The sequence below is a fragment of the Panthera onca genome, chromosome B1 (genome assembly GCF_046562875.1).
Source record: "Panthera onca isolate mPanOnc1 chromosome B1, mPanOnc1 haplotype 2, whole genome shotgun sequence".
NCBI lineage: Eukaryota > Metazoa > Chordata > Mammalia > Carnivora > Felidae > Panthera > Panthera onca.
In genome coordinates, this window is record NC_138342.1 from 178,532,456 (window position 1) to 178,559,100 (window position 26,645).

Consider the following 26,645-nt stretch of genomic DNA (forward strand, 5'->3'; position numbering starts at 1 on the left):
GAACTCCAGCGATGTGGAGAACCTGGCAGGGTGCTGATCAGCGCACAGGTGTGAGGAAACCACAAGCCCAGGGACAGGAGGGAGGCGTTGAGATCTTTAAGTTAAATTTTATTTTTTTTAAATCTTTATTTTTGAGAGAGAGAGAGAGAGAGAGAGCGAGTGTGGGAGGAACATTAGAGAGAGGGAGATATAGAGTCCAAAGCAGGCTCCAGGCTCTGAGCTGTCAGCACAGAGCCTGACGCAGGGCTCGAACTCACAGACCGTGAGATCATGACCTGAGCCAAAGCCGGACACTTAACCAACTGAACCCCCCAGGAGGAGGCGCTGAGATATTACTGCAGCTGTAGTCTCCCCTTCCCCACATCTGGAGCATTAAATAATTTGTGGTACCTCTGCTTCTCCATGCCCCCCCCCCCCCACCCTCACCCCTACTACTCTCAAAATAACCCATTTTCAGCTACAGTTCAGCAGAGGGCATTTTTAGCTACACTTACAGGTTTCCCTAAAGAGTCTCTGAACGATGCAATCCTTAAAGTTTAGAAAATATTTTAAGACGTTGGCATTAGAATCTCCCCAAATGGATTTTGACTTTGTGATGGCTTTCTCTTCAGTTTGAAAAAGACGACAGAACCAAGTACGACGGAGAAGCAGGCTGACTTCCCACGGCACTTCTGGTTGTCGCACCCAGCAGCATCGTGCGGGAGGTTAGGAAACCTGCCCTCGCTGAGCATCTGGGTACCCTTTGGAAGACGAGGGTGCAGACTTTGGCCCTAACGGCCTGACTGTGTGCTGACCAGTGTCAGATTTGGAACCACAGACCTGAGGGACCTGGAGAGGCTGCCTTGGCTATGCCCTCAATCTGTGGATTCAGCAATTGGCTGATTCAGTTGTTCACCATGTACCGAGGGCCTGCTGTGTGCCGGGCACTGTTCTGATTGCTTGGGATCCAACAGTGAGCAAGGGATTCCCGTCCCCGCGCTTGTGGTGCTTACATGGGGCCAGTGGAGTCAAGAGTTTGATTGTGGACATGTCAGCATCCAGGTGACAGTGCTTCATAGGTAGTTGCATCTTGGTCCGATGTATCAGTGAAAACTCAAGACAGGGGAAATGGAGGCCATGGCAAGGCAAGTGGCCTCGTCAAGTGATGGGCTCCGCACAGATCGAGCTGCTCCGAGAATTGGTTCCTTCGCGGCGCTACCGTTTCCCCAGGTGAAGCTAGTCCTGTTTGGCGATGTGACACTTTCTAATGGGCTTTAATGGCGTCAGGATTGCGTTCTTTTCTTTGTCTAACTGTATTTAGGACATGTATACATGTCCAAACATGTATTTATGTTTGGAAGCCAGCTACATCTGTTTCAAGACGAGATGCCAGTGAAATATAAGGAGTTCATTCTTGTTCTTAATGACCCCTTTTGAGAGGCTAGGCCAATGAGTTCTGGGTTTCCATTGTTGGTGCCATACTTCCCAGATCATCATGGATGCTCGTTGCTTGTTTACAGTGGCCGCAGGTCCAGTCTGCATCTCCTGGGAATGAGACTCGGGCAGGGGGAGTAGGTAAAGCGAAGCTCATGTTGAATGAGGACCCCAGCTACAGTAGGCTCTCCTATGGTGTTTGTTTATGCGGGTGGGAGATCCCCACCGTGTGCAGAAGAAACAAGCTGGACCATCTCAGGGCTCCTTCCAGCCTTAAGTTTGTGGGCTTCTCTGGTCTCCCAGGCCCCTGCAGGGGCTCCTCGGCTCCCCGCACCTAGCCTGACAGTCACTCCTTTTCCCTCCGAGAAAAATGTATTTGCAGAAATCTTCTCATCTTCCCTGTTAGGAGACCGGCAAATGTACGACTTCTGATCAGCCTAGTATTTCCGAATCAGGTCGATTTTGATAAGGCTGTTGGGCCAGTGTTTTAAATTTCAGGCCAGGTAGGGGCACCTGGGCCACTCAGTCGGTCAAGCGTCCGGCTTCAGCTCAGATCATGATCTCGTGGTTCATGAGTTCGAGCCCCCGCATCGGGCTCTGTGCCTGGAGCCTGCTTCCGATTCTGTGTCTCCCTCTCTCTCTCTGCCCCTCCCCCGCTCACACTCTGTCTCTCTTTCTCTCTCAAAACATAAATAAGCATTAAAAAAAAATTAAATTTCAGGTCAGGCCATAAAAGTTCCTCCCATTTTCAGTTGGATGGAAAGCTACGGTTGGAGAGACACAGTTTTAGTCAGAACGCTTCCATGTGCCTGCGTGAACTTCTCTGAGCCTGGAACCGTTTCCAGTAAGAAGTAGGTGACAGGCTCTCCAAATAAAGAGTAACCTTTTGAAAGCACTTCAGTCCAGCGGCGGGGGCTTTTTATAATCCTCACTTGCATTTTGAGAGTGGGAAGGCCGAGCTGGGTTCGGGCTCAGCTTCTTCCCCCGCCACCTTCCCCCCCACACACTTTGATCTGTGAAGGATGTCTAATCCTTAGCCAAGTCTGTTGGAACTTTATCCAGAGCAGGAAAAAGGGAAATATTTTTCCTTTCTTGGGTGGATTTGTATTTCTATAAACCCTTAGCAATGAAAATGGAGCCAAGTGACAGGCCCATGCGTCTGAGAGGCAAGTTGTTGAGTCAGTGACAGAAGAGGAAGGGGCAGTGCATCTTTCTGCCCCCAGCCAGCTTTGGTTTGGGTTAGACCCTGGCCGACCTTCTAAGGGTCACTGAGGACAGGATAGTGTTAAGTCCGCATGAGCATTTTCCGGGGGCCGTTTCTGCTGAGCCAGAAGCCAACCAGTTAACTTCAGATCATAACTCTGGTGGGATATTCGTTATGTATGTAGTGGGTTCATTTGCTTCGCGTTTGTTGTTGCTGCTACGAGAGTAGTGTTGTGGAGGGCCTTAGCTGGCCTCTGTGAGTCACTTCAACTCTGGAAGCTTTACCTTCTCACATTATTGATTTACTCGCATGAATTTGTTGGCACTCATTGGACCAGCCCTTGGTACTTCTTGTGGGTGGCGAGTTTTTAAAATGTGCTGACATTGGGGCGCCTGGGTGGCTCATTCGGTTGAGCATCCAACTCTTGGTTCTGGCTCAAGTCATGACCTCACGCTTTGTGAGATAGAGCCTTGCATCAGGCTCTGTGCTGACAGCAGGGAGCCTGCTTGGGATTCTCTCTCTCCCTCTCTCCCTGCCCCTTGCCTGCTTACGCTCATGCGCGTGCGTGCCCTCTCTCTCTCAAAATAAATAAACTTTACAACAAATAATAAAATAAAATGTGCTTGCCATTGGTATGAAATGCTTTCCTGTCAGAAAACCACCTCATCTAAGGTTCAAGTAGTGCCTCATATTTCTATGTTTCTAGGATGAACGGTGGTTTATTTTTAGACATTCAGGAGAAATCTTGTGTATAATCTAAAGGTAAGGTATCTTGTTTTGGTGTCATTGCAATTTGTGTGTTATCTGGGCTAATGTGGGACTGATGGAGACTTTGAGATCAGAAAGGGTGAAGAACTTTGATATAATCATTTCTTTTGCTAGCGTTCACTCTTTTAAATTTTTTTTTTTTCAACGTTTTTTATTTATTTTTGGGACAGAGAGAGACAGAGCATGAACGGGGGAGGGGCAGAGAGAGAGGGAGACACAGAATCGGAAACAGGCTCCAGGCTCCGAGCCATCAGCCCAGAGCCTGACGCGGGGCTCGAACTCACAGACCGCGAGATCGTGACCTGGCTGAAGTCGGACGCTTAACCGACTGCGCCACCCAGGCGCCCCTAGCGTTCACTCTTTTAGATACAAAGGCCTTCCTGGTAGGCTCCTGAGCTTACTGCACCTTCCCTGGAATCATTTCTCGTCCGTGTTAATAAATGCCGCCCCAGCCAGGTTCACCTGCTGTCCTGGATGTTTATTCCGGCTCCCAGGAATATTTATGTGGTGTCTGTTGGAACCTCACACTTAAAGGTGGAAGCCTCGTGAAGTTTCAGCCTGGTATCTTGTCCCAGTGCTGTGATGAACGCCCGGGGAAGGCAACTCTGGCGATTCAGAGACCCTGAAGCTTTTCAGCAGGTGGGGAGTCTAGATAGAGGAGCGGCCTGAGGGGGGAGGGGATGGGGCTCTTACTGCACTGGCGGTGATGGAGATAGGGTGCCGTAGGAAAGGGGACTTGAGCGAGCCAAGCGTGAGGCAGTGGTAGGGGAGTATGGTACCGAGGATTGGATGTGTGCGAATAAAAAACCAAAAAAGGTAAACAGACATGAAGAAAAGGAAGTAGGAATTGTAATGTGAAGGAAGTGACAAAACTCAGGTGGCGCTTTGAAAAGAAATTGTGTTGGCAGTTTTCCCTCGGTTGAACTCTGGTCGAATGCTCTGGAAAGGGGCGCTGTGCTCTTAGGTCACAACTCTTCTGATCTAGAAGAGACCTGAGTCATTATCCACCAGGGAGGGGCGGGATGCAGCTCTTCTCGGCCTAGCACGCCTGAGGTATTCAGTCACTTCCGTCTGTCCCTCAACCACCCAAGCAAACAAAGCTTTATGTGATTAGTAAGCAGACATTACTATGAGGACAGTCATCCCCTCTTGGGAACTGGGCTAAACAAGGAGAAGCAGAGCTCGTTCACTCCAGGTGGAGCATCTTCCATAAAAGGAATATGAAAGGTGTCCGTCATCTGTGCCCAGTGGGGCGGGTCCCCCTTGGCTTGGCTTCCACTACTCATCAGGAGAGTCTGAGGACTTCACAGGTGAGAATCGTTGTGTGAGTCATAGAGGAATCAAGCGCGTGACCTTTGTTTTTCCTCTTGCCCGTAACTGTCACCACCGCCAGCCACCACCTTGGAGGACGTTGGGAGGAAGTTGAAGCCAAGTGTTGACACTGAATTTGTCTAGTGCAGCCTGAGAGCAGGCCATGACGACTCACTGAAGATAGGTCCTGAGTCGCACCTCTAGTTCAAGGGCATCTCCATGACCCCGGTTGGCCTGCTTCTGTTTGGCTTAGAGAGTGTACTCTTACGGATAAGACTTTGTAAACTGTCCCCAAAGCCTCATGGCACAGAAGGGCATGTGGGCGGTTTTGTTTCTTTTTTTTGAAGAAGTCTCAGCTTTCAGAGTCAAAACTGGTCTTGGGAATGCAACAAATGGCTGGAGACGGCAATGTCTTTGCATTGCTAAATCGCCCAGAACTCAGTAGATGCCTACCATTTGAAGAATTGAAGGGCTGTGTAGTGAAAATGAAAATACGGTTCTACAAGAAGTTCGTAATTTCTGATGGTGTGAGTTTTTGCAGCTGCCTTTGGAATGCGTGCCTTAGGATGCATCTGGCTATTAACTGGTCCTATCGTGGACTCATTTCCAAGAGGAACGAATTGAGCCAAAAGCAAACTCTGCTCACAGGAAGAAAGCAGCATCCCTGCAGTTTAGGGGACCAGTCTGAGTCCCGGAACTCTCTACAAGTACGTGTGGCCGAGTGCTGGACAGTATCTGTAGGCATCCCAGCTGACTTCCAGTGACCCAGCGGGAAGATTCCTGCCGAGTCTCCGGGTACCCCAGCCGGTTTCCTGGCAAGTTCAGTAGCAGCTCCCTGGGCACCTTCCAGAGAGTCTTGACGGTGTCCCAGCTGGTGTTCCCATAAATTCGGCAGCACCCATGGGAGTAACTGTCCAAGGACTCCAGCCAGTGCCCCATCCATTGAGTTTGACAGCACGCTCTGCTCACTTCCAGACAGCTTCCCAGGCAATTTTGTCCGCGCCCAGAGGATAGGTCCCTGCCGGCTGGCTAAGAGTGGGCGGGTCTGGCCTGGGGCAACCCCTCCAGGGGTCTGCACTATTCCCTATCCTGAGAAGGGTGATTCCCAGTGATGGGCACACTTCTGGCCCAGCTCTGTCTCTGCTCTTTACAAAGACGTGCCCCACTCCCTCCTGCATGTCACTTTCTCTCCCCCTAAAAAGTTATAATTCACAATCAAAGGGCTGAGACCAAAGCTACTTAACAAAAGGGAATTTCTTTTAAAGTTGAGATTACCAAAACATACAACCTGATCTCTTTATTTCATTTCTTCTGAGCGGTGGCCAGCCAGGAGCCACCCAGCCATGGTCCTGTGGGGGGGGGGGGGGGGTGCAGGCATGGGGGGTCCTCCTCTGAAATGGCAGCCAAGTGTACAGATGGTTATGTTGGAACCAGCAGATATCGGGGGGGGGGGGGTCTCTTCTGCCTTTTCTCACACCCTCAGGTGTGCACGGTGGCGTGTTTTTAAATTGAGCATTTTAACGTCGGATGTTTACTTCTGCTGTGTATATACTTTCTGGGCTTTATTTTGTCTTAAGACAGGGTGTCCTGTTATCTCTATCCAGCCTTCCTCTTCCACATGAAGTAACCAGGGTGTAGTTCTCTGGTATTTGCTGCCTGATACCTCGATGGGCTTGGAAAGTGGGGGACTTCTGCTCACTGGTTTCAGAGGACGCTGCCTTTGCCCAGGGGAGATGTGGGAAACAGTATTCATGGATCGCAACGTAGCTACATCCAGAGTCACATTTAATTAAAGTACAACAGTAGACTTTGGGGTGGGGAGAGCAAGGGGGTGAATTTTAGAATATTAGAGCGGAAGAGGTCCTGAAGACATCTAGATAGTTCCTTACCTAATAGAACCTATATACTTGTTTCTTTTACTGTCTAGACCACTTTGGCTGTTTTGAGGGATGTTGGTAATTTAGATCTTCATTCTGGATCAGGGAAGTGGCTTTTATTTGCACTAAAAAGAAATGTAAGGGGCTTTTAATATTGCGATTTGACTCATCAGTATGACACATTTGTCGTATTCTGTGTAAAGTGCTCAATGCTTGAGAATTCTGATGCTTTGCAGAAAAAGATGAAAAAGTTCCTTCCACTTCTGTTGAGTTTCTTTTTTTAAAAAAAAAAAAAAAAAACACCATAATAAAACTTAGCGTTCTGTTCTTCCACAGGGGGGAAAACGGTTGATGTGGCAGCTTTTTAATGCCGGAAATCTTGAGCCAGAGTAATTAAGGACAGTTTTTCATAACTTTAACGGGCACAAGGAGACCGGGCAGTGGCCTAAAACAGCTTCAGTGAATGCAGTGTTCTGTTCTTCGGGCCAAAGTTCTGCTTTTTCAGGAAGACTGACTGCATTGTGTGCCGCACGTGAACGGACCATCTCCAACCGTAGAGAAAGCACTAGCATTCGAAACTGGCATCCCCCTTGGGTGTGCGGCATGCTTTCGCCTCGTTTTCTTACTGACTCGAACATAAAATAAGTAAATAAATAACCCCAGGACCATTTAAATCTTGAGGGACCGCTTTCCCTCTGAATTCATCTGTGTTCTTGGTCAGTTGATGTTTCTAATTAGAATGTAGCTCTAAGCAGACACTGACGCACAGAAATGTCAGTCTCATGATTTGTAACGACTACAGAGAATCCCATCTTACTGGTGTGTCGGAGTTTTTAATCATTTCCCCAGTGTTGGACCTTTGAGAGGGTTACCAGTTTTTCACTGTTTTATAAATAGTGTTGCTATGAGCAATCATTGTATAATTTTTGTCAGAGAGAAAGGCCTACTTCCTGGAAGCAAGTTCCTGAAAATGGAAATATAACAGGTCACGTGTGTATTTATCCTTACTTCACCACTGGCACATTTTATGTAAATGTAGCTTTTTTTTTTTTTTCAGCTTCCACCAGCTTTGGGATTTATCTTTCTTACTGGCTTTTGCTAGTGATGACAGATGTGTCATAAATCTAACGCTTTTTCATTTGAAGTTTTCAAATTTCTGGTGACGCGGTATTTTGCAGGTAAATCATTTACGGTCTAATCCTGGCGTACGGCTTTACTACAGAGAATGTGGGTACGATCACATATTCGCATGAATTCTTTATATAGTTGGAAAAGTAAGCTTTTCAAAAAAATCTCATCAGTGTGTCATAGTGTCAAGAACTTACCGGATCCTGGACACAACATTTAACACTTTCTGTGTTATCTGATTTAATCATCACGATGTCCTCGCCTCGGGACAGTATTACGTGGTGGTTAAGAGTGAAGGCAGATAGATAGTCCTGGGTCCAAATTTCGGCTTTGCCGCTTCCTCCTTGTTGGCGAATACCTAACCGCTCTGAGCCTCCCTCGCCACCTCTGTATATAATGAGGACAGGATTGTAGGTACTTCATAGTGTTGTCGTAAGGACTAAGTGACATGATACAATGACACCCTAAGCACATAATAAGTGCTCGATAAATGTTAGCTGCTACTGCGATCACCATTTTTTCTTCTGTGGTTGCTGTATGTCATTTACCTTGACGTATATAACAGCGTGCTGGTAACGTGGAGTCCTGGATAATCGAAGTGATGGGTCTTCTGAGACTGTGTTCTCTGCTCTTGGAGGTCTTTTGGAGTCCTGCAAATCAGTATTCTTCTGTCCTTCTCGTTGTCCTTCTAACATTTCATAACTTTCCTCGGGGGGCCCTAACATACAGGACTACAGTTCCTTTTATGCACATGTGACTTTCTCAGATGCTGGGACCCTCCATATGAAAGGCCTTGACTTAGACTCCGGTATCCCCTGTGTCTCCTCACACACAGTAAGATCTCCCTATTTAGATACTGAGTGAATGGCTGTATTCTGGTGTTGCTTTTTCTAATGTTTATTTATTTTTTGTGAGAGAGGGACAATACATGAACGGGGGACAGGCAGAGAGAGGGAGAGACACAGAATCCAAAGCAGGCTCCAGGTTCTGAGCTGTCAGCACAGAGCCCGACGCGGGGCTCGAACTCACGAACTGCGAGATCATGACCTGAGCCGAAGCCGGACGCTTAACTGACTGGGCCACGCAGGCGCGCTGGCTAATATTTTAGCTTGAAAATCAAGTTTGTGTGCAAGAAACTTGAGATGACCAGCTTCTGTTTTAGTAGATAACACATATTATGAACCACTTTTGTATTTGTGATCATGTTTTTTGAGAGGAAAAGGCTGTTTTCCTCATTTTCTGAATCTAACGACAGGGCACATTCCTTCCGTCCTAAGAATCCCGGCACCTTGCAGGAGCCTGTTGGAGGGTGGGGACCTGCGGGAGGTTGTGAACCGTGCAGCTTGGCTGCTCGGTTTTCTGCAGCCTTGAGTGGAGTTTTCACTCCTGGGAGGCTTCTCAGCGCCTGCAGCTTTCATGCCCCCCCTGCGGCTGGCAGTGCTGCTGGGGGTAGGGCCTCCACGAAACCGGTTACCTGGCTCGGTAGGATACTGGGAATCTGGGGTAGGGGGCACTAAAGCTGTCAGTTTAATAAAAATTCATAACGGGTGCTTAATGGTCTACTGCAAATAATTGCAACCCTGGCAAATGGGTCCGCTCCCCCAAAACCAGCTGCAATCCCGCGCGCTCGGGTGGCTGCAGGAGGCCTGTGGGCATTCTGCCCACCAGGAGAGCGTTCTCAGGGGAAACCATGGAAGCTGAGTGTGTCCAGGCCTTGGGGGTGATCTTGGGGACAGAAAGCGCAGAGTAGAAATGTCAGGTAAGGAAGCAGGCAACAGGGGGCTTAGAACCAGGGTCGCAGACCTCGTCCCGTCTCCCCGAGGATGCATAGCTCTCCATGGCACTTGGAACAGACCCGACAGACTCAGAGGGTTTCTGACTTAGAAGGTCGCGTTTGGACCAAATGACTTCCAACTTTCCGTCCAGCTCTAACGTGCTACACCACTTTGGTTCGTGTTATGGCCTTGGTAGCATTTTAGTGTTTACATTTTTCACTTGCATTTTTATGTTTTGGAATCTTTCCTTAGTTGGTGTCAGAGTATGGCTCTGATACCCATGTACCCGTGGTACAAGCTAATCATTTGAAATTACCTTTTGCAGTCGTTGGGTGTTTATAGTAGTTTGGCTAAGGAACTTCAAATTACATTCAGTTCATATTGTCCAAAGCCACGGAAAAATGCTCGAAGCAGGAAACGAATGTCCTATCACAGAACTGCAAATATGTCAACGCTTAGTTCATTATGTAAGAAGAGTGTTTTTAGATTGCTCCTTTAGAAGAGACGTGTTCTGGCATAAAGAAGCAGTTCCCGCTTTGGGAGGTCTTGGACGGTCGTGGCAAAGAGTAAGCATCCCAGAGATGGCTTCCCAAGGTCACATTCCAAGCCTGCCACTCGCCTGCCCTTGACTCGGGGTACGCCACATAACCACCCTGACCTCGTTTGTAAAGTGAGGATGACCCTCCTAGAGACATCGTACAGACGAAATGAGAGGTACATTTAAAGCTCTCGGTTCACTGCTGGCACGTGGGCGTGCCTCATCAGTGTGAGAGTTCCGCTGAAGGTGAGGCATTTCACAATACGGTATTTTAACGCCAAGGACTTTCTAATCATCCCTTGTTGGCTTAACTTTGGGTTCGTTAGAATTTTTTTTAATTTTAAATTTATTTTTATTTCTCGAGAGAGAGTTGGAGGGAGAGTGCATGCAAGCAGGGGAGCGGCAAGGGGAGAAGGAGGGAGAGAATTTTTTTTTTAACGCTTTGTTCATTTTTGAGGGACAGAGAGAGAGCGTGAGCAGGGGAGGGGCAGAGAGAGGGGGAGATACAGAATCTGAAGCAGGCTCCGGGCTCTGAGCCGTCAGCACAGAGCCTGACGCCGGGCTCGAACTCACGAACTGTGAGATCACGACCTGAGCTGAAGTGGGAGGCTTAACTGACAGAGCCACCCAGGCGCCCCTGGGGCCCTGAGAATTTTCAAATCAGTTCAACTAAGTGATGGCTGCCAAAGGGCTGATGTTTATTTTCAGTAGCATCTTTCCCCAGTCGGCAAACGTTTTGTGTCCTTGGTTTGGTCTGTTTACTTTCTAGGTTTACGTAGGGGGATTTAGGCAGTAGCAAGTGCTGTCCTCAGCTAGAAGCTAGTTACTGAATTTTCTCTGAGCGACAGCACAGTGCCAGCCGTGAGAATAGAGAGAGGGCAGGGTGCTGCCGGTAAGTAGACGAGGTGGAGGGGAAAGTAAGGAATGGAAGTCCTCACTGCTCTTTGGGATTTAATGGTCTAGTTGGAGAGAGATGAGATCCGGGCGTGCAGAGGACGCAGATTTCCTCTGGGTGTTGTGGTAATCCATTAAGTTAACTGTCTGTTTTTACTGGACCCCATTAGTCATAACATAGTCTTATGCTGGTGCTTTCAAATCCCCACACAGACCTACCCAGGATATCCTCTTGCCAGTGTGAAGCTGGGCTGTTTACCTAGATAACACCTTTGGTCGGCTGCGTGTCGAGATCATTTATGCAGGGCTTTGTTGAAGGGCTGCTACGGTCTGTCCGAATCCCATCTGCCCCAAATGCTAATTATGAACACCTCCTTGGCAGCTTCTCCGGGCCCTAGGGATCCGCGCTCAATTTGCCACAACATCTAGATAAAGACCTCCGGAGTCAGTCCATGAAAAGGAAGGTGAGGAAAATAGCGGCAGATGCTGTCTTTGTCTGGAAGGATGGCCTCTTCGCCACAGCCATTAGAACGTTCTCCATGGTGATGCAGATGAGAATGTAGGCGGGAGGCAGGGAGCAGGGCCGGTTTGCGATTCCGGGCTCATATCTGTTCTCTTGAGTCCCTTGTCTGTAGACAACGCACTACCTGCCCTCCTCCCGGCTTCCCCAGTCCCCGGGTGCTGCATTCCTCTGTGGAATGGTCCCATTATGAAGGCACACCTCATTAACACACTTTCTCTCTCCTCCTGCAGGGGAGTTGCTGAGTCAGCCCAGACCAGAAGGAGTGGCCGAGATCATTTGCCCGAAGAACGGCAGCGAGCGAGTGAATGTTGCCTTGGTTTACCCACCTACACCGACTGTGATCAGCCCCTGTTCCAAGTGAGTTCCAAACACGGTAGCCCCGGTCGCTCACTCCCCATCCTGCTCTGTTAGGTGTGATACAAAAGGCCGAGTGAAAGTGCCTTCCAGGAAACTTTGGATGCTCTCCCAAGGCAGACCTAGGTATCTGGGTGACAGAGGCACCATGGCTTATGTAGCAAACTAGGAATTTTTATTTTTTATTGTTTATGATTTCTTTTTTTTTTTTTTTTTTTTTTTTACTTTTGGTGATTAAAAGTGAGAACATTTGAAAAAAAGCATTTTTTAACAGCTTTATCGAGCTGTCATTTCATAGGCAATACAGTTCACTCATTTAAGGTGTGTAGCTGGTTTTTAGTACATTTGCAGGTATATACATCCAAAAAGAACATTTTTTTATGGATAGTGAGTGCCCTCTAAGTAAGAAAAGCCTACAGCAAATCCGTGGTAGACAATTTTTTTCTGTAGGTCTCTGATTCTCAGCCCTTGATAATCATGGCTGTGCAGATTGCCCCCACCGTCCCCCAAACGGCCTGAAACACAGAGAATGTACACGCGTGAACTTTCAGATACGGTGTTGACTTGGCATTACAGATCGAACTCCTCCTGTTTTGGGTTTTTGTTTAGTTCTTTTTGTAGTGTTAAGAACCACAGGCCACTTTTAAAGTGAGATAAAATCCCTTTTTGCTGCAAATCTTGCAAAGGAGCAGGGCACAGTCTTCTTGGAGATGCTCCGGGAGACAGCAGCGACGTGGCTTGTAGGGCAAGGCATTCATGCGGCAAGTTTGTGTTTTTCTTCCGAGCTGACCCCATAGAATTTTGTTTTCACAGACGAGCTTTTTATAGGGAGGTTCTGCAGTTTGCATCTGAAAATGGTGGCCTGTCCACCTCACCTTGAGAGACTCGTTATGGGGTGGGTTCCACAAGAGCCCCTCGAGGTAGGAGCTCAGGCCTCAGCCCGGAAGTGTCCGTTTGCCTGACTTTCACGTGTTGTCTGCAGAGCGAGGTGTTCAGTGGGTGCTCATTCCTTTGCGGCTGCAGTAGAAGGGTGCTTTGTCCAAACCAAGTGACTCATTAGAACATCCCTAATTCATCTCTGCTGGAAGATGTCACCAAACACCCACGGGAAACTCTTATCTAATGCTGTGTATTCAGAATGCTATTTTAGCTAACACGCACATGGTCTAACTCCTCACGCACGGGGCCCGTAGGACATTGGGAAATTGTGAAGCACTTCTTACGAGTACATAGTAGCTTCATACTAACCAGAGCACCTCTTGTCCCTGTCTGTTGTGTGAATATATCAAACACAAATGTGATTGTTCTTTGGTGGACGTTGGCCCCTTTCTTTCAGAAACACAGTGGGGAGAGGATGAGGGGGCTTACAGAAGTAGCAGGGGGTGAGGGAAACCGTTGCACTGGCGTAGGTTTTCCTGAGCCAGCACAGACGTTAACCTCTTGTTTCGCCGTAGCCGCGTGGCATTTAATAGGCGAGATAGAGGTAGAAGTTCGAGTATCAGTTTGCACAAGAAACCACAGTGGCAGCCAGCCAGCTTTATCGGTGCTTTCCCATGGGCTTCTCGTTGTGCTGCCGCAGAAAGACATTTATACCAGCCTGGAAAAAAAAATGCTATCACCTCCTCTGTCTCTCACACGTTATTATACTTAAATTGAATAAGCAGCTTTAAGGTCTTGGGTAATCAGAGCCGCGTAGCCTCAGACATCTAGATGCTGGAGAGAATACCTTTAGGGACTGAACTGTTTTTGACCTAGCTATGTGAATAGTTTTATTTCAAAATGGATTTTTTGTTTTGTTTTGTTTTAAAGCCTCATACAATGGACAGCGGGTTTGGAGTGTAAGTCTCAATTCTAAATGAAGGAATATCCATGAAAACAAACAGACACTCAGGTCCGGCCCTGCCCAGTGGAGGTCTGATTTATGTCGATGACTGTGTATTGAAAGCAGGAGATTTGGGGGACGGAGGAGGAAAGCCGTCACAGGTGGTGGTTATTATGTAGTCACAGCTTGGGTCTGAACCTGACGATTAAACTTGGGGGTGCCAACAGGCAGTAGAAATTAGGAGTCTGGGCCACTGCACTGGCTTTGCAACTCTAGGCCCGTTAACTTTTTAGCAAGGCATAGTAGAGTGACCTTTTACTTCTCTATCATCCCACTAAAATGCAGGTGGGTGGTTGAGATCCATCTTTCTTAATCGGGCATATGTATGTGAATTTCCAGAGGGAAGGGCCAGGCACTAGTCTTTGGAAAAAACGATAGTCCCCCTGATGATTCTAATGTGTGTATGCCGGACTTTCTGATCTCTGGGGCCCCCTCCATGACTCTAAGCGTGGGCTCCCTGGCCAGTGGGCTTTTATCTTTGTCTATAGAGCCTGTCTCTGGTCAGCAACCGATCGTCAGCACCAAGGCAAAGCTGATCCGTGTGCTACATGGATCAGTAACTTATTGTTCAAATCAGGAAAGGATTGAGGTTGACAGGAGGGCTATTAATAATTATTCCAGGACAGCAGGCCAGCCAGTAAACTCTTCAAGGCATACAAGAATTATCACCCTACTCCTATGTCATTGATCTAGATCTCATGGTGGTTTTTTGAAAAGACAGTCCAAGCTCTTTAACCAGCTTACTCCTCTCCTTTACAGGTCAAATCAGAGACTTGTCATTTAACTGCCCGCCTTTGACCATGTGTAAAATAATGGTGCTGCCATGCGCTTTATAAAGAAAAACCATCGATGACTGTTACTTAACTGGATCTTCCTTATAAATTCCAAGTTTTTCTATTTCTCATTTAAAAATTTTTCTGTGTTTTATTTCCCTATGGGGAGAGACAGAGAATAAAGAGTAAGTAGTGATTTTTTTTTTAAGACGATTTACTTTCATCCATTGTTTTGATGATTGGTGGTTGGGGTCCCTACCAGCTTTCCATTGGGAAAAGATCGCATGAAAGAAATGCCTCTACTGTACCTCTCCCTCCAGGGAGATACTGAGGAGCTGAGTGGCTTCTTGTCTTTGCTAATTATCAGATAGAAATATGAGTCCTCTCCATACTCAGGCTCTTCTGGGCTGATTTTCAAGGATATTTGCTTTTGAGATGAGGTGAAGACTCACCTAGTGACACATTTGCTAGGTGGCTCTGAAAACTTCTGACCTCCTTAAGGATGTGGATTCTGTCTGATACACTTTTTAAATAATTCAGTGATTATTGACATTTATTATGTGGTTCACAGCCATCACCACTATCGAATTTTAGAACATGTTCATCACTCCTAAAGAAACCTGTGCCCTCTGGTGTCTAATACAACACATATAGTTCCGGGCAGGCAAGAAATTTTTTCGTGCCGCTTTCAGAATGGCTTTGCTGCTTAGGGTGTTGGTATTAAGCAGATTTGTGAGTTTCAAAGAAATTCTCATCACGTGTTATTCTTGGCCTCGTTCAGTCTAAAGGCAGTGAATTGACTAGCACCCCCACCCCCAATGACAGCCCCCCATTTATTGGACAGTAGAGAAGTGGGGCTGCTTGCAGGGAGACCTGCCTCCTTCAGGCTTGCTTGCTTGCTTTCTTTCTTTCTTTCTCCTTCCTTCCTTCCTTCCTTCCTTCCTTCCTTCCTTCCTTCCTTTTTTTAGTATAGGAGGCAATGTTTTAAAACACAAACTTATTTTGTAGAGAAGCTTTGGGTTCACGACAAAATTGAGCAGAAGGTACAGAGAGATCCCACATCCCTCCTGCCCCACTCTGCACAGCTTCCCTCCACCAGAGCGGCACATTTGTGGTACTAGATGGGCCCACACTGACACATCATCGTCACCCAAGGTCCACAGTTTACTTCAGGGTCCACTCTTGGTGCTGCACGTTCCATGGGTTTCTATGTCTGCCATTGTAGTATGAAAGGCAGTATTTCCATTGCCCTAAAGGTCCTCTTCCTCCTTCTCTTTATTTATTCCTCGTCCCCGCCTCCTCCTTAACCCCTGGCAACCTTTGACCTTTTCTCTTCAGCTTCAGTGAAGTATAAGCGACAAATAAAATCGTACGATGGCTAAAGTGTTCATCGTGGTGATGTGATATATGATACATCGTGAGAGCTTCTCACCACCTCGCTAATCACCCCGTCCGTCACTTCCCATCCCTTTCCGCCAGAAATTCTGGTCGGCCAAACTGACCCCTAGGCATTAAAGGGATACTGAGTCTTGGACATTATGAGCCGTTAAAGGCAGAGTCCTACTTTCAGTGGGAAAAGTAAGGAGAAAGTAGATTCATTGTTTTAATTTATTTTTGAAAATTTTATCTGTGAATTCCTGTCTGTCCTGCTGCTCTGTACATTGAGACACTTAAAATTCCAGTTCAGAAGGGAAGTGTGAACTTCTTTAAGCGAATGGCAGCTCACTGTTTGCTTTTAATTTTAGGTACCCTGTACAATGTTCCTCTTTCTCATTTCCAAAGAGGTTTAGAGGAACCCAGCCCCCACCAAGAATATACTCAGATAAACTGCTAGATAACCCAGTCTATCTACTGCTTTTCATTAAATGAGTTCTTTTAATGTTTATTTTTTTTAATTTAAAAAAAATTTTTTTTTTAATTTTTTTAAAAATTTTTTTATTCATTTTTGAGACAGAGAGAGACAGAGCATGAACAGGGGAGGAGCAGAGAGAGAGGGAGACACAGAATCTGAAACAGGCTCCAGGCTCTGAGCTGTCAGCACAGAGCCCGACGTGGGGCTCGAACTCACAGACCATGAGATCATGACCCGAGCCAAAGTCGGACACTTAACCGACCAAGCCACCCAGGCGCCCGTAATGTTTATTTATTTTTGAGAGAGAGAGACAGACAGGACATGAGCAGGGGAGGGGCAGAGAGAGGGGGAGACACAGAATCCCAAGCAGGCTCCAGGCTCTGAGCTGTCAGCACAGAGCCCGACATGGGCTCGAACTCACAAACCGTGAGATCATGACCTGAGCCAAAGTCGGATGCTTAACCAACTGAGCTGCCCAGCTGCCCCTCTACTGATTTTCATTTAAAAGACAGGATCCAATAGGTTAGCATCTAGAAATGTGTTACCTGAAGGCATACTGAAATGCAACCCACATTCTTCCATGTGGTTTCCTAATGGACCCTGGAACATACAGGACATGGGAATATATCATTTTTATTTCCTGACAGTTGCCATTTCTCTTGTGGTGGTTCCGTGTCTGTCTGCACTCCTTGTAGAATGGTGGCAATGAAAAGGGAAGCAGATTCTGATTTGGGCAGGTCATGTGTTACAGAATTGGAAAATATGGGCCAGTTTGAAAGTTGTCAAGCTAAGCTTTCTCCTTTTCCAGAAAGTGCGACTAATGGTAAAAGGGCCGAGACACTGCATCTCAGAACTACTTCTTACACTTGGGTTATTGTATATATACGTTTGTAAGTAGTCCCAAAGATACAGTGATTGCTCCGCATGAGAATTTGGCAGTTACATTGTTACCACACAGGGATATTTAAGACCAATTGAAATAGCCCTTTATAAAAAGTAGCATGAAGACACTGTCACCTTTATCTCATCAGATAAACGGGCAAAGTAGGTTTAATTACACTCAGGTTCGTTAGTATGGACCCAATAATTTCTTTTTACAAGAGCAACGGAGCAGCACAAACTTGGCTTTAGAACGATGGGGGATTTTTCAGTGACCACAGGATTGTGAAACACGGAGGGTGGGGATGGGATGGTATTTCAGAAGGAAAGGAAGCGGAATGTGGAGGTGGCCTGTGGGGTGTATCACGCTGATTTGTGTTGATTTGCTTTGTTTTTTGTAAGGAGTGAGACCGCTCATTGCCTCGGTCCTTTCACAGGCGAGGGGGAATAGTGTCTCTTGATTATTCAGTGCCCCATCAGCCACACTGATACTAGAATTTGTTCCCTCTCTGCTTAGGTATCTCCATACTTTCTTGGAAAATTAAGTGGAAAAGATAGTGCTTCTTTCCCTTATGTCATCATTTTTACTGTACCCAATCTGTGACTTTAGGAGCACCAAGTTTTAAGGGTAAGTCTCCGGGAAGCAGAGAGGGTTTCTTGAATTAGGGACTTCCTAAGGACTTGAGAGTTTAGGGGGAAACGGGGGTGGGGTGGGCTTTGGGATGAAGAGACCTCTTCATATATAGAGCAGGGCATTTTAAGGTTACAAATCTTTTGCTTATTCAGAATCAAGACGACACTGAGAATTAAGAATCAGGAAACTGCTTGATTCTTTGGCCTAACTTATGATATTGCGTATGTTAGTAATCTCAGTTCCTTGCTGGAAGAAAGAAGGCATTTTATTTTTAAGATTACCTTTATTATTTTTGTTTTTAGAGACAGAGAAAGAGCATGCATGCGCGAGCGGGGTAGGGGCAGAGGGAGAGAGAGAGAGAATCCTAAGGAGGTTCCAGGCTCTTGGGGAGCCTGATGCGGGGCTCGATCCCATGACCCTGGGATCATCACCTGAACCGAAATCAAGAGTTGGATGCTCAGCCGCCTCAGCCACCCAGGCGCCCCAAAAAAAGTCGTTTAAAAAAATGTAATATGCACGAATGTAACATCACGAAAAGCTCGAGCGGATCGACACAGCAAATAGCTTCTTAAAAGTAGTGTTTGCCTTTATTTTCTCAAGGCAGTTTGGGTGCTGGAGTTACACTGCCCGAGTGTGAATCTTTGCCATTTGTTGGTGCCATGGCTGTAGAGCTCTGTCAGAAGCGGATCCCAGAAGCGGTTGTCTTGTGGGGTTGTCGTGAGCATTTAGAGAGGCCATTGCTGGGGAGGCCAGGTAGCATTATTCCTTCCACAGAGCAAACAGCGCTCAATAAACTCAGTTGCTGCTTTTTCCACTAGGAATATTAATGGTGTGCACCATGGGTGGCATATCAAGGTAATCATAAAAAAAACTTCAAAGGCAGATATAGATACTAGAATAAAATGTGCTCACCGACTTGCCTAGCAACATTTACTTATTTAAAAAAAATTTTAATGTTTATTTTTGAGAGAGAGAAAGTGCAAGTGGGGGAGGGGCAGAGAGCGAGGGAGACACAGAATCCAAAGCAGGCTCCAGGCTCCGAGCTGTCAGCCCAGAGCCCAACGCGGGGCCCGAACCCACGAACGGTGAGATCATGACCTGAGCCGAAGTGGGGTGCTCTACCGACTGAGCCACCCAGGCGCCCCAACATTTAGTTTATTAACTGAGGTGCCTGCCCAGGGAGGGTGCACGTTTGTGCTGGACAGGTGGTGGCAGGGGGGCTGGCCTGCGTTGCCAAGTAACCCCGGAAGATCCGTTTACAAGGCCACCTGGAGTGTCCTGGCCCCATCCTCAGGGGGAAAGTGGGGATGGATGAGTGGTATCATTTCTTTCATATTATAATCACAAACGCCTGCAGTGCCAGATGAACAAAACCCCCCAACGCACTGGCTCACTGGCCCCGCACCGCCCTGTAAGTCACATAGGCCAGGGGTCTCTGGACTCCAGACCAGGCCACGTGCCGACAGTCACAGTCACCAGTGACGCGCCTCGGCCTGAAACCCACACCGTGGCTCCCAGTTCAGTGCTGTTTTCACACAAGCTCTTACTTACGCATTTGTCTTAGCATGTAGTATCGTAACAGAGCCTTGCACATACGGTAAGGCCAACAGATCAGGGAGTGACTGCCACTGAAAAAGACAGCTTAGGACTCACAGGGCCCTAGAGGAGGGTGTATGCTGTGCCATGGAGGGTGGGGGTGGGGCGGAAACGAGGCACAGAGAGGGGACTGTGACCAAGAGCGAGAGTGAGATTGCCGAGGGCGGGTGCTGGCTGGGCTCCACAGGCCTGAGTGGCTCGGGCGGGCCTCGGGCACAGGGAGGGTCCCTGGTTGCCTGGCACGTGGCCCTGGAGTGAGGGGGGCAGATAGAGGGTGGCCCACAGTGTCGGAGCCTGATAAAGGCGGTGGCTGCGGGGTGCGGGCTCCGGATAGCGGGTGGGTACCGAGTGGGTACCGAGAAGCGCGCTCACGTCGGTGTTGTTTAGGGTCTCTAGGAACCTGCTAGTGCGGGGGGAGGGGGGGCCTCCAGGGGCAGCGAGGGCCCGGATGTCGAAGAATCCCAATACAGAAAATAAAAGACCTGATTAATTGATTAATACAACATGGTAGAGCCTCAGTTTCAGCCTGAGCTTCTAAATACCTGGACTGTGTGTGCTGTGTTCCAGCAAGAGCAGGTGCAGAACCCCGAGAGGATTCTGGGTCTAAGCCCCCACGCTGTCCTTTCCCCCAGCGCCCCACGGCAGCTCCCTTGGGTGTCCCGTGGGCTCTAGGCTTCACTGGTGTGAGTTACTGTCTTGCCCCTCAACGCTCCTCGTCGGTCTGCTTCCCGCCTGGGGGAGTGGCGTTGCTTCGCTCCCGTCCACCGAGCCAGGGGCTGCGGCTGCAGACACACAGCCTTCCCGAGACCTGTTCTCCCGTCTTATCAATGTATCTTGACACGAGTAAATTTGGCCACACAACCGTCTCTTTGGCCCTTCCTTTCCTCTAGATGCACCTGTCCCTGCCAAGATACCTGTGACTGAGTCTCAACTGGCCTCCGTCCCTCTAATGTCTTTTTTTACCCCTATGAACCAGTATTATCTTTGAACGTCGGACCCTGGCCACTTCTGTGTTTAAAAGCCTCAAGTGGCTTCCTGGTGATTATAGGCTCTGGGTGCCCTTGCTTCGACATCCTTGTGCTTCTGTCTTACGTGTGGCTCAGGGGAACAGACAGCCAGACACAACTGTCTGCATTTCCGAAGGCTTGTTGGGTTCCGTGAGGAAAACATTTGCATCCCTCTCACAAACCCAGAACTCGAACCACCAAAGTTAACTGCGTGGTGGAGATGGGAGTTTTCACACTGCCATCCTCTTTACGTTAGATTTATTTTCTTATTACTCGAATTTGAGGCAGTTGTCAAAACTTTCTCTACTGGGAAGTTTGCTATATATTAATAGGCCTTCAAAAAGTCTTCGTGGCTGAGTGCCATAGAAACACGAAGCTATCCCCAGGGCTCTGAACATCCCAACCTGGCTTTTAGCTGTCAAGCACGCTGTGGACTCAAATAACCCTTGCTAAAGGCTGGCTCTCTCGCACCCTGGTGTGTTCCCTCCAGAAGTTATTTAACTTCTGGGAACCTTCATTTCCTTCTTGGTGAATGTAGAGTAGGATGGAGCTTACCCCATAGGCGTGTTATGAGTTGAGGATTAATCCAGTAATGCACTGCAGTGAGTGGGTGTGATTCCTGATGTGTAGTAAGTTGTTAGTAAATGGAAGGTGCGTTTTTTTGGTAATGTTACTAATATTTTACAAAGTTTCTGTGAAATCAAGCACCATTGAGAGATGGGGGGGGGATGGAGGGGCTGCATGTCATTATAGGAAAGGTGACATAAGGGATGAGGACCTTTGACCTCTTTCTCTCTAATCATTTTGTCTGAATTGAATGCCACTCTGTTTAATTAGGTGGCAATACAGGAGTTTATTTTATATTCATCCAACTCCAGCTTTTAGTTTGACAGCCTTGCCTGTATGTAACATTGCAAGTGAAATCATGCCTTTTAAGGCCAGTGAGACATCGTAAAAGTTCTCACTTTTCAGTATATATTCCTATTCCTAGAGGGCTGTTTAGCTCGCACGCGCGAGCACTTGTGTGTGTGTGTGTGTGTGTGTGTGTGTGTGTGTGTTTCCTGAAAGGACTCAGTGCTGTGGTTAGTGTTTGGGGTTCTTGATTATAAATCTCATTCAGCTGTGAAATTACAATGGCTTAGGTGCTTATTACTAATTCGTATAGTTCCTCATTATGCCTAAACTTAATGTCACAACCAGAAGTGTTCGACCAGCCTTCTAGTGAAAAGACGCTTTTCTTTGTAGGATCCTTAGTTGCCTGACACATTTTTATAAGGAATTCTAGAAGTAAAAATTAAAATTGGTGCAAAAAAAAAAAACCCCGATTCCTAGTTTTGCTTCCTGTTCTTAGAATTGAGAATATCCTTCTCTGTCACCTTTTGTCATGTGTGTGCTTTCTTCTGCTCTACCCGTATAGGAAGAACGTTGGTGAAAAGCACAGAAACCAATGACTTCTATGGCTATGGAATTTCCGTGGAGAAAAGAGAGCATCAGAACTCACCTGGACCATCATTTCGTACCCGGCAAACCCTCCACACTCCCACGCGCGTTCCGTGAACTTGAGTAATAACTGTCCAGGGTGCTTGCAGAGGAGGGAGCGCACCTGGCCTGTAGATGAGGTGGGGGAGGGGCGGGGGAGGACGGGGGTGGGGGGGGGAAGAACATGGAGCAAATGTTTTACAACCTGAACCTCAGAACTGTGATCCTCCAAGGAGAGCGCTACTTGAAGAAAAGAAAAAAAAAAAAAGTCGAATGGCTTCTCAGGGATTTTGTTTTCTGTGCACATATAAGCCATAGTTGCAGTACAGGTGGCCGTGTTTTGAGCACTCAGATTTCAGTTCTGTTAAATGTGAAAGAAGGATCGACTGACCGTTCATTGCTGTTCCGTAACTAGTGTAAAATATGTATATGTTTATCTTTATTTTTATAATATGCAAATACATTTAAATTTATACAGTTCGAAGCTTCTAGGGTTAGTTAACACTGGGTGCAATATTCTGCATGAGGACTGTGCCAAGATGGGGCTGGTTTCTTATTTTAGCAAAAGGCCTTTCTGTTCATTCTTTAATCTTTAGTCCTTCTGAGATTTTAAAAAACGCATCTGTCTGCCCATGGATTAAGTGCTGGTTCGCAGAGGTTGTGATAATCAGCAAGAACCTTACCTGTATTTCAGGCAGTGTCTCCTCCCCTTCTTTTAAATAAAGGTCCCTGCCTGCAAGCCTGTTCCTTGGGCAGGCTGGTGGGATTCTTGTTTTTCTTTGCCCACATTTCCAGTGGTGCTGGGCAGAATGTTCCTTGCTCCCAGCTTCCTGTTGACATTACGTTGTCACTAGATGATGTGCTAATGGATTCTTCAGGGGCAGAGGACAGAGGGGTCGTGGAAGCCTGGTGGTAGGATTCTTCAGGGGAGGGGGACAGAGGGGTCAAGGAGTCCATGGAAAATCTGAGTCTTTCAATAGCTTAAGATAATCAGGAGTCAGTTGTGAATGGTGCAAAGAGCTTTGCTAATGAGTACTTCTCTCTCTCTCTCTCTCTCTCTCTCTCTCTAGAACAGAGTCTGTGAAATTTAGCAGAGCACTTTGAAAGCCCTTCACATCTGGTGGTCAGACCTTGAGATAGTGAGCTCCCTAACTGGAGAGCATAGTCCCGCATTGGTTATTTATAAATACAGAGCCTCTGATTGGATGGTCTGCTGCCAAGAACTAGTAAAACCATTGTTTTAAAATCTCCACCAATTAAAACGTGAAAAGCAAAGCAAATTGCTCTCGTCTACTCCTAATTGGGGCCAAACAGTATCTGCTGCAATAGTAACACGTTCCTTGAAGAGTATAAAGGACTCTGTTTACAGCTGCCTCCTCTGTGTGTTGATGGAAGAATGTGTAAGACAAACTGTTTTCTCACCAGTGTAAGGCATGAAAAGTGAGTCAGCTGGTATTATTCTTTTCCTTCTTTTATAAAGTATTGACTCTTGGAATGCCACTATACAAAGTCTCAACATATTTTTTAAAAGAAACAAGCAAAGCAGCTGCATTGTGAAAAATCTTAAGTTGAGTTTTGTAGATTTTGTGCCCCAGGAGTTGACTTCACTAACTCCAGAACCTCAGTGAAACAAGTATGATTTGTCATGATCATAAAATCAAATGGGATCAGACTATTTCTGCATTTTTTGATACTTGAATACGACACCTCAATCTTGAGATTTCGTTTTCTTTTAGAACACAGTCACGAGATTACCTGCTTAATCCTTTGGTCACAGTTCTCTGTGTGCGTGCGTGCGTGTGTGTAAACTGAATGGTAACATTTAATTGCTTTATGGACCATTGAATTGTTGGGCATAGGAGTTTTGTAATTGGCACGAGACAGTTCCCAAACTGTCAAATTAACTGACTTTGACCAGTCTTTTTTTGCAAGGACACTTAAGGATGTGACTTCGGGCTAACTCCCCAGGGGACCATATTAAGTGAGAAAAAAAAAAAAATGCTCCTTTGGGTGACATACCCTGCAAGGTGTTTATTATAATTACGAACATAAATGCCCACATTCTTAATATCTGCTATTTTTTGACAAGTGATGTTTTGTGCTGTCACCTGAACCCTAGAGAAGCAGTGTAAGAAGGAATCTTGGTGTCACATGTGTTTCGGCAAAAAGGTCGTCATGATTGAGGGTCATGTGACCAAAAGAAGCTCCAGAAAAGCTTGAGAACTTGCTTCAGGGTGGGGGGGGAGGGTTGGAGATACAGAAAACACTCTGCTCTACTGGAATTTTCAGTGTCTGTGCAGGAAATTCCGTTTTCTCTTTCCATACCTGGGAAGGCTCGGCCAGCCGAGGTGGACGGGCAGTTCACAAAGCACAAGGGGGAGTCTTTCCAGACCAAGTAGTCCCTCGCCTGGCAAACAAACGCCCTTCAAGTCTGTTATGGTTTCTATTCTTGCAACCAATGGTATCAAAACCGCTTCCTGGAATTGTAAAAGTGCTGCCAGAATAAATGTTTTTCCCCCTTCCAAGAAAAAAAATGACAGTGCTCATATTTGACATTTGTGCGTTGGACTCTTTTGAATGAATAAAAAGGAAAGGGTTTGGTATAACTCCTGATGGGGTGTGTGTTCTTTTTCATGCCACAGTTTGTAAATTGTCATTGTGGTTTCCCACTTAATTGTCGTGACTGGGCAGAAATTAAAAAAAAAAAAAAATTCAAGAAAGTTCAATAAAAATACAAAGAAATGGTTAAGCAATTATATTTCCGGAGTTTAGTTATTTTTGTTTTTGATTTCTTTACTTTCAATTATAGAAATACGATTCGTAGTTTTAGTTCGTAGGTCACTTCTGAGCTGTGGGATATGGATGATGCCAGCCCTGTGGGGGGGGGGGGGGGTGGAGTCCCCACAAGGAAGACCGAAGGGTCCCTGGTTAAAACCCTGCCTCTCTTCAGACTAGAGATTCAATTCTTGAATATCAGCTCTCACTTCAGTCAGACCCTTTTTCAGTGATCTGCGATACTCTTAAACTTCTGAGTCTGTGACACGGTTGGCAAATCCCCTTTCCCTGAGTTTTTTCAAGGGTTCTTAGCAGAAGTCTTTGCCACCACCTTGTAAATATTGGCCCGGGCGCCAAGAGGGGTCTGTACTCACAGGACCTGCAGGTACTGGGTCCGAGGCTCTATTCCCCCTATGGAAAAAAAAAAAAAAAAGTTGATAAGGGGAAAAAAGAATGTGGGTGCTACTCGCAAAAGCAACACCCTCCGGGAGGGACCGGGAGCAGGAAAACCCTCCCTGAGGCCCAGGGCAGAAAGGCCCCTTGACCTGGTGCTTCCTGAGAAAGCAGGTGACGCCTCTAGGGGCCCCAGCCTCCAAGTGCCTCTGCGGAACAGCTGAAACCATGCTGTGGCCATCAGAATTTTCTTTTTTTAATGTTGATTTGTTTTGAGAGAGAGAGAGAGAAACAGAGCACGAGCAGGGAAGGGGCAGAGAGACAGGGAGACACAGAATCCGAAGAAGGCTCCAGGCTCCGAGCTGTCCGCACAGAGCCTGACGCGGGGCTCCAACCCACTGACTGCGAGGTCATGACCTGTGCCAAGGTCGGATGCTTAACCGAGCCACCCAGGCACCCCCAGAATTTTCTAAAGGATAGCGAAGCAGGCCGTGTGCTCCCTGCAGATAGGCCTGCCCCGGCAATGTGTCCAGGCCCGTGGAGTCCTCCCTAGTGCTCCCTCTCCTGTTGAAGAGCATACAAGGAGCAGAAGTCCTCATTTGGAGCCTAGTTTTAGATTATTTTTTTTTAACCAAGAAACTCAGAGTTCTTTAAACTTGCTGAGCAGGTCACCGATCAGCAGGTGCCAGTGGTGACAGCCACTGCACATGATTTATCGCCCAGCTCATAACCTCTCAAGGCGGTTTGTGAGCTTTTTGAAGTCGATTCCAGGTTTGCTTTGACTACACGGTGCGGCTGCTCAAGCGTTGAATTCAAAAGCCCAGGGTTTCCCTTGTCCACCCCTCTGGCGCCCAGCGGTCCTGGCAACAAGGAAGGGCCTCACCTCCTAGAACTTGACTCTCTTGCACCGAGTAGGGAGGGGACACAGAGTTGCTGGAAGAGGTTTTATTTTTTTTTATTTTTTTTATTTTTTTTTAATTTTTTTTTTCTAACATTTATTTGTTTTTGAGACAGAGAGAGACAGAGCATGAATGGGGGGGGGGGGTGGTCAGAGAGAGGGAGACACAGAATCTGAAACAGGCTCCAGGCTCTGAGCTGTCAGCACAGAGCCCGACGCGGGGCTCGAACTCACGGACCGTGAGATCATGACCTGAGCTGAAGTCGGCCGCTTAACCAACTGAGCCACTCAGGCGCCCCGGAAGAGGTTTTATTGAGCAGAGGAGGCTTGGAAGTTATCTGGGTTAGAAGGTGTAAGAAAATTCACCTGGCAGCAGAAACCCTATTTGAATATTTCAGCTCAAGGGAAGCAGTGCCTTTTTCATGTGCATATACAAGAAATATCTTTGAATGAAATGATTCCATTCCGACTCTGAGATTAATTGAGAGTTTTCTCAAACAGCTCCATGAAACTGTTGTATCTCCTGAGATGCTAACTCATGCTCCTCTGTAAAGGAGTCCTGAGCTTTTAGTAAGTGTGAGAAATGCCACATTAAATAAAGCAGCACAGTTTTTGCCGCAGGCCTCTGAGAAGCTCTTGGATGCCACTGCAATCTGTGAGTGGCCCAGAGGGGAACGGACCTCCATGCAGCG

At 47.1% G+C, this 26,645-nt stretch overlaps 1 protein-coding gene and 1 long non-coding RNA gene across 7 annotated transcripts in view; one reads left to right on the plus strand and one right to left on the minus strand.

Moving 5' to 3' along the window:
• MFHAS1 (multifunctional ROCO family signaling regulator 1) overlaps nt 1–26,645 on the plus strand; it is a 103,204-nt gene that overhangs the window by 75,880 nt on the left and 679 nt on the right. Inside the window, exons 2-5 of one of the 6 annotated variants that reach the window (XM_060653134.3) lie at nt 11,662–11,788; nt 14,427–14,625; nt 21,826–22,027; nt 22,958–24,645. In XM_060653134.3, the coding sequence (XP_060509117.2) occupies nt 11,662–11,788; nt 14,427–14,451 (152 nt within the window). In that variant the 3' untranslated portion in view covers nt 14,452–14,625; nt 21,826–22,027; nt 22,958–24,645. Of the gene's footprint in view, nt 1–11,661; nt 11,789–14,426; nt 14,626–17,688; nt 17,800–21,825; nt 22,028–22,957; nt 24,646–26,645 lie in introns of those variants that run through there. The other 5 variants (XM_060653133.3, XM_060653130.3, XM_060653131.3 and 2 more) reach the window with 5 other exon arrangements.
• LOC144616103 (uncharacterized) overlaps nt 24,512–26,645 on the minus strand; it is a 39,827-nt gene continuing 37,693 nt past the window's right edge. Inside the window, exon 2 of the long non-coding RNA XR_014137643.1 lies at nt 24,512–25,073. This is a non-coding gene — a long non-coding RNA (uncharacterized LOC144616103). The remainder of the gene's footprint in view (nt 25,074–26,645) is intronic.